The 13,376-nt window shown below is 48.1% G+C and overlaps 1 protein-coding gene across 1 annotated transcript; it reads right to left on the bottom strand.

The window, feature by feature from the left end:
* Positions 1–4,309: 4,309 nt before the first annotated feature.
* On the bottom strand, positions 4,310–12,755 carry CERCAM (cerebral endothelial cell adhesion molecule). The gene is made up of 12 exons (XM_069748102.1): positions 12,397–12,755; positions 12,099–12,209; positions 11,427–11,544; positions 11,000–11,134; positions 10,413–10,617; positions 10,224–10,343; positions 9,655–9,731; positions 9,332–9,438; positions 7,588–7,720; positions 6,082–6,209; positions 5,801–6,004; positions 4,310–5,722 (listed from the first exon to the last, which is right to left on the bottom strand). Exons 1-12 carry the CDS (start codon positions 12,639–12,641, stop codon positions 5,485–5,487), a joined length of 1,821 nt encoding a protein of 606 aa, XP_069604203.1. The 5' UTR covers positions 12,642–12,755; the 3' UTR covers positions 4,310–5,484.
* Positions 12,756–13,376: the final 621 nt, after the last annotated feature.

Genomic DNA, 13,376 nt, shown 5'->3' with positions numbered 1-13,376 from the left:
GCTCAGTGGTGACGTCCCCTCGCCTGTCACCCGTCATATCTGCTCAGTGGTGACGTCCCCCGCCTGTCACCCGTCATATCTGCTCAGTGGTGACGTCCCCCCGCCTGTCACCCGTTATATCTGCTCAGTGTTGACGTCCCCCGCCTGTCACCCGTTATATCTGCTCAGTGGTGACGTCCCCTCGCCTGTCACCCGTTATATCTGCTCAGTGGTGATGTCCCCCCGCCTGTCACCCGTCATATCTGCTCAGTGGTGATGTCCCCCCGCCTGTCACCCGTTATATCTGCTCAGTGTTGACGTCCCCCGCCTGTCACCTGTTATATCTGCTCAGTGGTGACGTCCCCCCGCCTGTCACCCGTTATATCTGCTCAGTGTTGACGTCCCCCGCCTGTCACCCGTTATATCTGCTCAGTGGTGATGTCCCCCCGCCTGTCACCCGTCATATCTGCTCAGTGGTGATGTCCCCCCGCCTGTCACCCGTTATATCTGCTCAGTGTTGACGTCCCCCGCCTGTCACCTGTTATATCTGCTCAGTGGTGACGTCCCCCGCCTGTCACCTGTTATATCTGCTCAGTGGTGACGTCCCCCGCCTGTCACCTGTTATATCTGCTCAGTGGTGACGTCCCCTGCCTGTCACCTGTTATATCTGCTCAGTGGTGACGTCCCCCGCCTGTCACCCGTTATATCTGCTCAGTGTTGACGTGACCCATCCTTCACCCGTTATATCTGCTCAGTGGTGACGTCCCCCCGCCTGTCACCCGTTATATCTGCTCAGTGGTGACGTCCCCCCGCCTGTCACCCGTTATATCTGCTCAGTGGTGACGTCCCCCCGCCTGTCACCCGTTATATCTGCTCAGTGGTGACATCACCCATCTGTCACCCGTTATATCTGCTCAGCGGTTACATCAACAACATCGACAAAAAGCAGAGGAACAAACTGAAAAATGTAATTCTTTTTAATATCTTGCACCAACAGGATTTATTCAGCCATTAACCACGGAAACCTGCGTCCGTTTTAGTGAAATTGCAGCAGGACAGTGATATTACGCAACTTGAAAAACAGATGATTATTTTTTTCTTTTAAAAACAGTGCCACTGCTGTTCACAGGTCGTATCTGGTATTGCAGGTGATCTCTATTTACTTCAATGGTGCCGATTGGCAATGCCGGACATGACCTGTGGTCAGAGGTGGCGCAGTTTCTGGAATAAAGCAACTATGAGGTTTTTTTAATGCATGCATTTGTATACGGTCTGATTACAGCAGTACTGAGCAGAACTGCCTCCAGCTCCGGGTTCTCGGTGAATGACAGGCCTCTTGTTATACAGAGCAGCATGGCCGCCCCGCATGGTGTCCCCAATTAGTAAGCCTTTTCCCTTCTGCACATGCCGTGTCTGTAGCCAAGTGCGGCTCTGGAGGAATGGAATCGGGCCAGATTTATGATCTGCTTTAATTAGCACATAATTAATGTAAACCATAATGAACGGTCGGCACAGCGGCTCCGTTTGCAGCCAGAAACACGCTGCTTCAGCATTTTTTTTTTTGTCTTCAGAACATTTTGCCTTTTATGAAAATCAAAATAGAAGCAGATAGTTTTTCTTTCCCCAGAATCAGCACCACCCTTGTCTATAGGCTGTGACTGGTACTGCAGCTATAACCACAACCACTCGGAGACCCCACCAGTTGTTTTTTTTTTTCCCCTTCTTCCAAAAGCCAGAACTTTTTTTTTTTTTTTTACCATATCCGTGACATTGCCGTATGAGGGCTTATTTATTGCGGGACGAGTTGTAGTTCTGAATTATGCCATTCATTTTACCATACAATGTGAGGAAAAAATGGGAAAAAATTCCAAGCGGGGTGAAAAAGTGGGATAAGAAGTGCTGCCATTGTTTTTTTTTTAGTGTTTACACTGTCTATTGTACATTAAAAAACATCTGGGACTATGACTCTCCAGGTCGATAAGTTCACGGCAATACCAAACCTGAGTTTTTTTCTTTTCTTTTTTGTATTGAAATGATTACAAAAATTCTGACTTTTGTAATATGATATATATATATATATATATATATCATAACATAATTTTTTGTTTGTTTGTTTTTGTCGCCATTTTCTGAGACTCAACTTTTTTTTAATTTTCCCATCGATGGAGCTGTGCAAGGGTTTTTTTGTTGGAAAGTGACCTATAGTTTTTATTGTAACATTATGGGGTGCATTTGATGGTTTGATAGCTTTTTTAGTACATTTTTAGGGAGATGTTCATTGAAGGAAAACCTGTAGTCCTGTATTGCACTATGGGCGCTGAAACCATTGCACCAGTTAAATGCCACTGTTAGTCGATAACAGCAGCAATTGGAGCTAGCTCTGGTCGCTGCTGTTGGAAGCAGGTGTTGGTTGTATGATACCACTGATGCCCACCATGTATGAGACCCTCCCCGCACTGTGTGATTTTCGGCTTTCCGGGACTAACATTGATTAGTTTTCCTAGGAGACGACCACTGCTGCTAGACAGCAAAACATGCAGTGTTTACAAGCTCGTTTCTATTGAGTTTTGTTTTGAAGGTGGCCAGGAACTCTGGAGCGTACGGTTCCCTCCAACCACCGCTGCTTTGTAGCTTGTAAGCACCGCTCTGAAGTTGTGACGGGATAAGGAGGTAACGACACACTCCAGCAATCCTGGCCAACAGCAAAACAATGCTTACAAGCACTATAAAAAAGAGCCTGTAAGCACTGTGTGTGTTCTGCTATCCAGCAGCGGTGGTCGGTCTCCAAGGCAACGATCTCTAAACAAGTGTTAATATCTGAAGAACGGCTGAAAATTTAAATAAGCAGTAAATTGCAAATGTTTTTGTATTTATCGGCTGATTGTTGGGGGGTACTAGGAGTTGGACCCTCATTGATCTGAAATTGATGACCTTACCTAAGGGGAGGTGATCAGTCGTCCTAGAAACCTCTTTAATGTTTGATTTTGGACTCTGCCCTCCAGTCAGAGCTTTGCACCTCCCCAATAATCCGACATGTTCCAACCAAGACAGAAAGCGGGATTCTGCATCGTAAACTTTATTTATATCACACACCTGAGACGTTACAGGGAACCAGCAAATTCCTAAATCTGACCGTAACATCATCACTTTACAGTTCAGCATTTACTGTGTCGTGTTCTAGAGTTACAGAAAAAATGAGGCACCTGTGGCTCTCCAGCTGTCACAGGGTATGCTGGGAGTAGTAGTTCTGCAATGGACGGCCCCAGGTTGCAGATCACTAATATAAGTAATAATTGGTTGATCCTTTATATTAATATGGACATTACTGTAGCGATCCTAGATCAAGAACAATCACTCCCAGCATATCAGCGATCCTATGTGTTAGGTTCGGAACCCCCTTCCGTGTTATAAAGCACCCCCAATAAAGACATCAGTGATTAGAAGACCATTTAATTATAATAATAATTTTTATTTATATAGCGCCAACATATTCCGCAGCGCTTTACAAATTAGCATTTCCGTCTGTTTGTGGAAAAGCTGGGGGTGACTTATGTCCTAAAGTGGACGGGACCTCGCTCCTCATGCGCTCTGTGAATAATAGAATCATCTTCTCTTAGAACAGAGCATTGTATCGTTCCTCTGTTATTCCTCCTGGAAATGTATTATTATTTTTAAATGTACTTTGGAGCTTGTCAATCAGTGTAGAGACAAGAAGGCGGTAACACCCAGTTGTCAAATTATTCATACTCTTCCAGGAAGAATAACAGAGGAAACCCTATGGCAGCTTTTGTAGTCTATACTGGTGTAAGACATAATTAAAAAAACAGCTCTTTTAATATTGCCCAAATATATTTATAGAAAATGTTCACATCAGATCCCCCTGAGTTGAAAGTAGATAAAAACTTCTGTAAGTGAGATGTCCCCCGGCCCGCGCCCCACATACAATCGGTCTACTATATACAGTAATGCTACAGCGACTCTTGTAAACAGTTCAGTCTGTGCTTCTGACTCCATCTCCCCTATGAGGCCTGGGCCCAGAGCAGACGGGAAATGTTAAAAAAACAAAAAAAACACGAGTAAAAGGATATTCCCAGGCCCCATATCTACTATACATCTATGTCCCATCCTGAGAATATATGAAATAGAAGTCCCTTTAAAGTACCATTGTCATGTAATCGTGACCCTTTAAGGGCAGGTTCACACAGTGCAGATTTTTCTACTGCAAGTTCCCCCCCATACATTGAAAAAAAGGGGGGGCAAAATTGGCATTGGATTTTAACCTCTTCCCAATCAATTTTTTTTTTAATTATTATTATTTTTTTTTATTTTTCCATCAAGATAGCAGAATGGGGGCTGGTACAAAACTTTGCAAAAAAAAAAAAGTTTTTGTGCCGTCATTTTTTTTCTTTTACTTTTCCGTCAGCGGAGCTAATTTTCTTGGTACCATTTGGATCACTGTACAACGTTTATAGGGGAGAGATGCGGCAACAACCCAAAAAAATGAAAATTTTGGTGTTAATTTTTTTCCCCCCTCTTTACCAGTACCACTACGTAGGGAAGGAGCTAAAATCAGCTAAGCAGGTCAGTATTCACGTGGAAAAACTCTGCATCATATGGATCTGTAAAATCTCGTCTTCATGCCCGATACCGTAATCCTCTGCGGATTTCACCTGCGCAAATCTACAGGTGAAATCTGCAGCTTCCCCTGCTGTGTGAACCTACCCTAAAGATGTCAATAGGGTTGTCCAAGACTTGGATATTGATAACCTATCCTTAAGTACCTTGGTTTGCTGGTTTCAGAAACCCTCTGTTCCCTGATGGCAGCTTCTTCTTTTTTTTATGTAAAAAAAAAAAGGTGCTTTACTCACCCTCCTGGGTCCAGCACTCCAACTATCACGAGCCACTGAGCTCTCCATGCTGTGGATAATGTCAGACACTGGGAGCTGCAGTGGAGACTCGGTGCTGGACCCAGGGAGGGTGAGAAAAGAAAAATTGTGATTTTTTTTTTCTTTTTTCTTAAAAGAAGCTGAACTTGGGGGTTTCCAAAACTGAGTAATCTCATTAACGTCAATGGGAGCTGAGCTGCAGTACCCAAGAAGGGCCACTATACAGTGCATAGTGCTGTGCACCGTACACTGCGGATCGGTGCCTAAGGGCAGGTCCTCACCATGTTATTCCTGGACAACCCTGATGCCTTATGGAGGAGAAGCTCTTTCCTTGCCGTGGCCGTCCATTTCAGCAGCACAGTGGGTAGTGGGTACTACTCCATCATCCTATACGGGGGTCTCGTTAATGACATTGGCACTTTAATTAGCAGTTTCTTGTACGGATACGACATTCACTTCTGGCAGCTGAGAGTCAATATTGGATTCCGTTCCCATCTGCAGGACTGCATGGTGCTGACCCTCTGCCCGCAGGGGGGCACTAGTGTGAAGTGTGCCTCTGCCGTTCATTCAGGCTCCATGGGTGATGGGTTGTGCCCAGCGTCGCGGTAAAGCATCAGGATCACAGCTCATCCCGTGGTGCAGAGCGCAGCCCATGAGGCACGTTCCCCCGAGAATCCTTGAGGGTCTTCTGGGATCCGCTCCAGTCGGTCCGCACGTTGTCGTCATCCCAGAGTGTGGACGTCTCGGTGTCGCTTTCCCAGCTGGGATCCCCGGTGTAATGAGTGGGGTAAACGAGAAGTGGGTGCACGGAGAAAACCTTCAGGTCTCGGATGGGAAAATGACTTTTATATTCCTTGCTGCAAAATTAAGAGAAAAAGGATGTCAGGGGGTGGATGGACTCAAGATACTGAGGGACCCAACATGGCGGCACCTACTTTGGGTGCGTGTCTGACATGATGGGCAGGAACTCATCTACTGGGAGCATCTTAGAGAGAGGGTCCGCGTTCAGCAGCTTCTGCGCCCCCTGCAGGGAGATCATATAGCACAGGGTCCAATAGGAGTAATCTGCCTCCACTAGGTTCCTCACGTTCTCCACCGGCTTCTCGGGATCTGTGGTCACTTGTTTCCTTCCTATATATCTGTAATGGGGAGAGTCGTCAGTTCTCACCCACAGACGCCATCACAGATCACCTACAATACACCTCTGGCGCCTTACATCAGGTCCCATTCCAGCTCCGCGCTGCGGACGTCACCCAGGAGGCGAATCATCTTTCTCTTGAAATAGGATGCAAAGCGGACGTCGTCCTCGAACACCAGAGTCGCCTCCAGACGCCGATCTGCAATCTGAAACGTGGGGCAAGATATTACTGCAGGAGGTGAAACAAATGTGCATAGTCTTCTACTCGCTATTGCCCCCTGTGGTTCTGCTAACAGGAGTGGGGGATGGGTGATGACAACCTGGCTCAGAAATGTGATTGTCACTTGTCAAGAAAAATTAGCAGCCCGACTCCCAAACGAACCTGGAAATCTGAATTGTATCAGAACCATCAGTACGCGGTGACAACTCACTCGGGGTCCATATTTAAAGAGGTGTTACCACGGAGTATCAGCGACTCTCTACTCCAGCCCCTTATGCTGAGCACGACCCCTCCACGAGGGCTCTAAAGAATAGGACTGTCGTCTGTGAAACTAGCCCTTCAAAGAGGTTTTCCCAAAAGAGTAAGTTATCCCCCATCCTATACGTTACTGATCAGCCGTGCGGACCCCCAGCGATTTTGAGAACGAGACTCTGCCCTTCTGAATGGAGTGAAGATTGATCATATGCTCAACTCCTTACGACAGCGCCATAGACCATGAATGACCAGAAATTAGCATCCTCTACGTCCACTAGAGCCCTGTTCTTGGAACCACTAGGGGTCCCAAGAGTCAGACCCCAAGTAAACAGTTATAGGATAGGGGGTAACTTACTATCTTGGGGGGAAACCCCTTTGAAAATGACAGCCCTTTTCTGTACAGACTTCATGGAGGGGGTTGTGTTCAGGATATCCTCTCCATGAGAGTAGAGAGCCACCCGATACTAGTGGTACCCCACTCTCACGGACCTGCTCGTCCAAGTATCCCTTGTACCAACACTGATTTGCATGGCCGCCATCTAACACTATTGCCCCCAACAGCGGCTGGTTTCACAAGCCAGACGCCCAGCTTCAGCATACAATCCCTTCTTGAAAAGGAGAGGTAAGGTAACCCCTTTAAATATACACCCAAAATGGCAAATGGGTCGGGGGCTACAAAGCAACCAGAGGTGGTGGTGCATCATCAGAGGCCTCCCCCATCACTCATTAGTGTTATTTCCAACATTTCATGTTAGCACCGATCCACGGGATACATGAGAACTTGCAGATCAATGGGGGCCCCTGACCAAATTAAAAAAAAAAAAAGAGGGGGCTCTTTCATCTCTGTGCATTTCAGGACTGCCAAAAATTGCAAATTCTCACCTTGAGCGGTCCCATAGATAATGAATAGAGCGGGGTCACGCATGTACAGCTAGCGACTCTGGTGAGGGCATTCCTGAGCTTCCTTCTCAGGGCCAAGACCCCCATCGATCTGCAAGTTATCATCTGTCCTATGGATCGGTGATAACTTCAAATGTTAACATTAACCCTTTATCCATAAGCCCCCCATCCCTATGGACACTGCGATATCAAAGAGCATTAGATGTTACCTCTTTCCAGATTTTAAAATGGCTGAGGAAACAGCCCACCTCTCCTTTCGTGAGGGTCCGACCTGAGAATGGATCATAGAATCCCGGCAGCAGGTTCACGCCCAAACGCTTGATGTCGCTGCTGTTCAGGGCCCTATAGGAGACAGATAAAGCATCCGGCGATCTACAGGCATACATATAAAGAGTGGCATCTGCAGGACTGCTGCGCTCTGACGTTAGACTGCGCCGGGTCTACAGGACCTCGCACAGCGGCTGTCTGATCTGATGAGCAGTGCAGGTTGCAGTCTACGCCGCTGACAGGTCTCACAGCATCCATCCCTGCTCCCCCCATCAGGCCCAACGCTTGCTTCCCCCCTGAGATACTCCTCTACTGTACAGTGCACAGCCCAGCTGCTGCAGAACCTGATGGATTGACGTTAAGCTCAGCATTTCCCTGTATGGACAGGTTGTGCAGCAGCTGCCGAGACTCTTTGGGGACCAAAGGAAAACGCCATGAATGGAAATAAAACAAAATTCTGATTTATAATACTCATGATGCATATCTATACAGGTATGTAAGAATTGTGTGCAGATATTATGTTCTGTCCATTAGGCTACGTTCACATTTGCGTTGTGTGGCGCTGCGTCGGCGACGCAACGCAACGCACAACGCAAATATGAACGCATGCACAAACGCTGCGTTTTGCGACGCATGCGTCGCTTTTTGCATGGTTTTGGGCACAGGAAAAACTGCATCATGCAGCGTTCCCTGCGCCCTGATGCATGCGCTGCAGCGACGCATGCATCGCAAAACGCATACGCAACGCATGTCCATGCGCCCCCATGTTAAATATAGGGGTGCATGGCGCGTGCGTTGCCGCGGCTGCGCCCGACGCAGCCGGGAGCGGCGCAAATGTGAACGTAGCCTAAGAGACCAGCACCGCCTCTGTAAGCTGCAACAGCGGCCTGAGGAACATCGCTTGTGGCGGAAGTTCCTTCTACTTTGCCAACCATAGATTGGCATGTTTTGTTGAAGAAGTTCTGCAGCAGCTGCAGTCTGTATTACACAAAACATAATGCACACCTGAACTGCTCCAGAATCTCATAATACACACCTCAGTTGCTGCAGATCATAATACACAACTCAGCTACTGCAGGACCTCATAATACACACCTCAGCTGCTGCAGAACCTCATAATATCTCAGCTGCTCCAGAATCTCATAATACACACCTTAGCTACTGCAGAGCCTCATTACACACAGCTGCTGCAGAACCTCATATCTCAGCTGTTCCAGAATCTCATAATACACACCTCAGCTACTGCAGAGCCTCATTACACACAGCTGCTGCAGAACCTCATATCTCAGCTGCTCCAGAACCTCATTATACACACCTTAGCTGCTGCAGATCATACACACCTCTGCTGCTGCAGAACCTCATCTCAGCTGCTGCAGAACCTCATACCTCAGCTGCTGCAGAGCTTCATAATACCTCAGCTGCAGCAGAACCTCATAATACACACCTCAGCTGCTACAAAATATCATATCTCAGCTGCTGCAGAGCTTCATAATACATCAGCTGCTGCAGAACCTCAAAATACATACCTCAGCTGCTGCAGAACCTCAATACACACCTCAGCTACTTCAGAGCCTCTTAATAGCTCAGCTGCGGAGGTCTTTATGAAAGGACATGTGGGCTTAATATTAATCCGTGATTTTTGGACAGGAATCCGCTGTCTTTAGGTAGGATCCGATATGAGGTTACCTTCCATCCACGGCATCCACCACCCGGCAGGATATTTCTTGTTCATACAGGGATCTTTGCATTCTCTCGCGACGTTCAGGGCGACGGAGAAGATTTATGAGAAATACCTAAAGCAGATAAACAGTTGCATTACAGGAGAGGGGCTTGACAGGGATGTCGTGCAGAGGTCGTAGGACCCCAGATCGTTTCTGTTAGCTCGGGGGTCGTCATCGTCATCCTTCTATCACATCACACTAATGGAAATGGTGTCCAATACACTGAGCATTTCAGAAAGATCTCTCCTCCCGGACATGGGCACCCAAAAACATACCATGTGCACAAACCTCATCAAATCCCATCTTGTCTGGTTGCTTTTCCGGCAGGGGCACGTACGTGGATGCAGTGAATGGGAAGCCTTCCACTGCAAGACAAAAAGCCGAAGGTGAATGTGCTGCGGTGACCGATGCGAGTAACAGACCGCTCTTAGAGGATTCTCCTCCTCGGCTCCATTACAGAAGGCGATCACATTCAGAAAGATTCCTGCTGCCGCAAATCCCCATATTCTGAACACTGAACAAGCAGAGGATGCTGGGAGATTTCAGCTGTGAACGCAGTTCCCTACTATAGCACAATTATTGTCAGGGTTGTCAAACTGCATTCCTCGAGGGCCTCAAACCATGCGTGTTTTCAAGATTTCCTTAGCATTGCACAAGGTGCTGGAATCATTCTCTGCAGGTGATTAAATTATCACGTGTGCAATGCAAGGAAATCCTGAAAACATGACCTGTTTGCAGCCCTCGAGGAATGCAGTTTGACACCCTTGATTATTGTGGCTCATGTGTATGTATCTATGGCCACGACCTAAAGGCCAACATACACCATTACGATCCTCTCTAGAAGGGTCGTTGCTCACCCATTGCTTCCAGTATGAGGTGTACAAAATTCAGCTGGTCGTCCTCCAGGTCCTGGTGTGGCAGTGGTGGTACATTGATGTATCCGAAGCGATGCTCATTGCAAATGTAACCTTGTACTCCTGAAACAAAAATGGTTACCAACCACCGGGAAAAAGCCATGGAAAAGACCGATGTCTTCCTATACGTACCGGACGCCAAACACGAGTATGCAAAAACGATGACATCATCAAAGGTCCAGGTGTAATTCGGGTGAGGGGGGTAAAACGCCAGCTTACTGCTTTCTTCCTTGCGCAGGTCCAGCAGGAAGGTGGAGTGCACCATGGGGACAGGAAAGCACCCGACACGCTGGCGGTTCTTTGTGGGGAAATAATCTGGGGTCCGGCGATAAAAGCCCTGCCAACAGGAATGCAAATAATTACTAACAACATTAGGGGGTAACGTCTCGATTACTGGGGGGAGAGGGATGACCACTAGGACCCACACCAATCCTGAGAATAGGGGCTCTGAATCAGAGCAGGCAGATCATGCGCACTACTGCTCCATTCATTCTAACGGGAGTGCCAAAAAAAACAGCCGAGTGCTGCGCCGTTAGCTCCGGGGGTCAGATTAAGGATGAATGGAGAGGTAATGCGCATGATCAATCTGCTAGGACTCAAGAGCCCCAATAACCTCCAAACTTTAGACAACCCTTTTTAAGGGGCAGTCCTGTTGCAGACCACCACAGCTGGTGCCCTCCTAGGGTCCAGCGAAAATGATTGCATTATTGGTCACGTACCTGCGGAGTTATGCCGCACCAAAAGTTGGAGAATCCAGTCTGGGCATCCAACATGGGCGCTACCAGGGTCTTATTCAAGGCCATGAGCAGCTGCACCGTCTGAACATTGGTCAGGACGTTGTCTGCATCTGTGAACTGGAAGATGCCGAGGTTAGACTGCTCTGCTGCGTACAATCCTCTGTCTCCAGCACTGGGCTTGGTGCCCTTCTCATATAGCACAGAGGCTAGTGGGCAGGTATCTGCGGTGTACTAACCCTTCCCCCCCCCCATTGAAGACTCGGATCAAAATAGGACAAGTCGCCATTTTTCTTCAGTCCGCAACGAACATGTGAACAGCCCCACAGACTATAGCAGGAGCATGTTCTATCTGGTAAGAAATCATGTCTAGAAAAGGTATGGGACCAGCGAGGTGTGAATGAGGCCTTACCAGAATATAGTCGGCCTGGATCTCTCGGGCGTAATCCAAGGCCTCCTGTCTGAGCCTCATCACGTGCTCGTAGCGCTCCTCGGGCCACTGCTTGGGACCGGTTTCTTCAGGATACCATCTATAAAGCAAAGAATAGAGGCAAGAATAAACATGTGCCCTATAGTACCGGCTCCATGCACTGCCGAAATAATGCCGCCAAGCAGTGCTCAGAACCAAAGGAAACATTTCGCAAGTGGTCACATAGGAGCCATCACATTGGGTCGGTGACGTTAGATCGATTAAACCAATTAACGGGGTCCTATGGCCTACATAAGTGTAAGACCTTAGATCAGCCCCCCTAGCTGTAAGACCATGGCCAGGAGGGGTTTCTAGGAGCCGCTGGCAGAGCGTGTGCCCTAGGTGTATGGCTCCGCAGCGCTGCCTTCATCGGCGCCATAGACTAAATGGAGCTGCAGCGTCGGATCCATCAGCAATGGCGCCCAATTCATGCGGGTCTTTGCCACAGAAAAAAAAAATGCTGCATGTTGCGTTTTTTTTTCCTTCCTCAACTTTGGAAAAAAACTAGTCCAGGAGAAGAAGAATGGAAGTTGCCAGCCCGGCGCTCGGACCACTCAGCTTTATGGCGAGGTATGTGGCGTATCTACGTAACAGGCCCGGGCGTGCGGACGTCACCTGGGCGATTTCTGCGCTCTCCACACCACGGAGCGATACGAGGGCCGCACCGACTCCAGCCACCGCCGCAGCACCTCCAGGGTCTCGTCCTCATTGTGGTCGGTCACAATCCTGCGCAAAAGACAAAAATAACAGTAAATTACAGATAAAGGGCACCTAAAGATGGCTGCATAAAGACAGAGAACGGGCTCACACTGAGAAAAGTCAGACTTAGGGCAACTTTCTGCCAGCAATGAGACCCCACTCGCTTGCACTGTGCATGCTGGGAGTTGTAGTGACTGCAGCAATGGCCTCTCACCAGATGAAGGTCCTCTCCTTAGGGTAGTGCAGCCTCTCTAGCGCCCCCAGGCTGTAGGGCAGCGCATGTGCGGCGTTACGGGCCAGGAGCGCAATGACCAGGGCGGGAGGTGAGGGCTCCTCACCGGAGGACGGGAGCAGCAGCCCCGGCAGGAGAAGGAGCACGACCGCGGCGGCGGCGGGGGCCATGGAGGACGTGTCAGAGGCGGGGAGCAGAGGAGGGAGGTCTGTGCAGGGGGCGTCCATGGAGACCGCAGCCCCTACCTCAGCCCTGTGTGAGCAGAGCCTGCAGACATTTCCTCCCTCAAGTCCTGTCCCTATCTGATTCCCACCACCACCATGGCCGCCATCCCCAGCTTTCCTACAACTCTGCATGGCCAAGACAGCACAGAAATAGGGGAAAGTTGGTCCCCAAGGCTAATAAACATTGCAGTATTTCATCACCTCATTTTCAATTTTTCCTCCTGGAGCTTTTTTTCCCTGTGGTTACAAGCTGTAGTTTTATCACCACCTTTTTGGGGTCAATGCGACTTTCTGTTCTTTTTATATATTTTTTTATTACATTTTTTATTTATGTTTTATATTCTATTTTTATGTTTGTATTTTTATCTATATATTTATTTTTCAAATATTTATTAGCATTTTATATGTTTCTTTTAACCTGCAATCTATCATATAATTATCCCAGGCTGTATAGGTGTACAAGCATGGCCGACACCGCGGCCTTCAGCGTCCCCCGTCTGCCATGACAATGCCATCAGCGGCCCACAATCATGTCGTTACAGGCGTCACAAAAACACCGTCCCCCAATCCCCAACCTCTTAGGCCAAATTCCGACAGCGAGGATTTTGTCTATGTATTCTTGTTCTGCAAAAAAAAAATTCGCAGCACCTTACCGTTCCAGCAAAGTGGATGGGATTTATAGAAATCTCATGCCCTCTGCGGGTTTTTTTTCACCTGCGGTGCATTTTTTATATCTGC

Source organism: Ranitomeya imitator, chromosome 2, assembly GCF_032444005.1.
Source record: "Ranitomeya imitator isolate aRanImi1 chromosome 2, aRanImi1.pri, whole genome shotgun sequence".
NCBI classification, from domain to species: domain Eukaryota; kingdom Metazoa; phylum Chordata; class Amphibia; order Anura; family Dendrobatidae; genus Ranitomeya; species Ranitomeya imitator.
Note: the sequence above shows the minus strand (reverse complement) of the source record. Positions and strands in the feature narration are given on the sequence as shown.

Bases quoted from the DNA above. Each gene is read 5' to 3' on its own strand.
- CERCAM (XM_069748102.1), bottom strand. From the start codon at position 12,641: ATGGACGCCCCCTGCACAGACCTCCCTCCTCTGCTCCCCGCCTCTGAC. The intron at 10,344-10,412 runs GTACGTATAGGA...TTTTTGTTTCAG, and splicing joins ATACTCGTGTTTGGCGTCCG to GAGTACAAGGTTACATTTGC. The intron at 6,005-6,081 runs GTAAGGCGCCAG...TCCCCATTACAG, and splicing joins GAGCTGGAATGGGACCTGAT to ATATATAGGAAGGAAACAAG.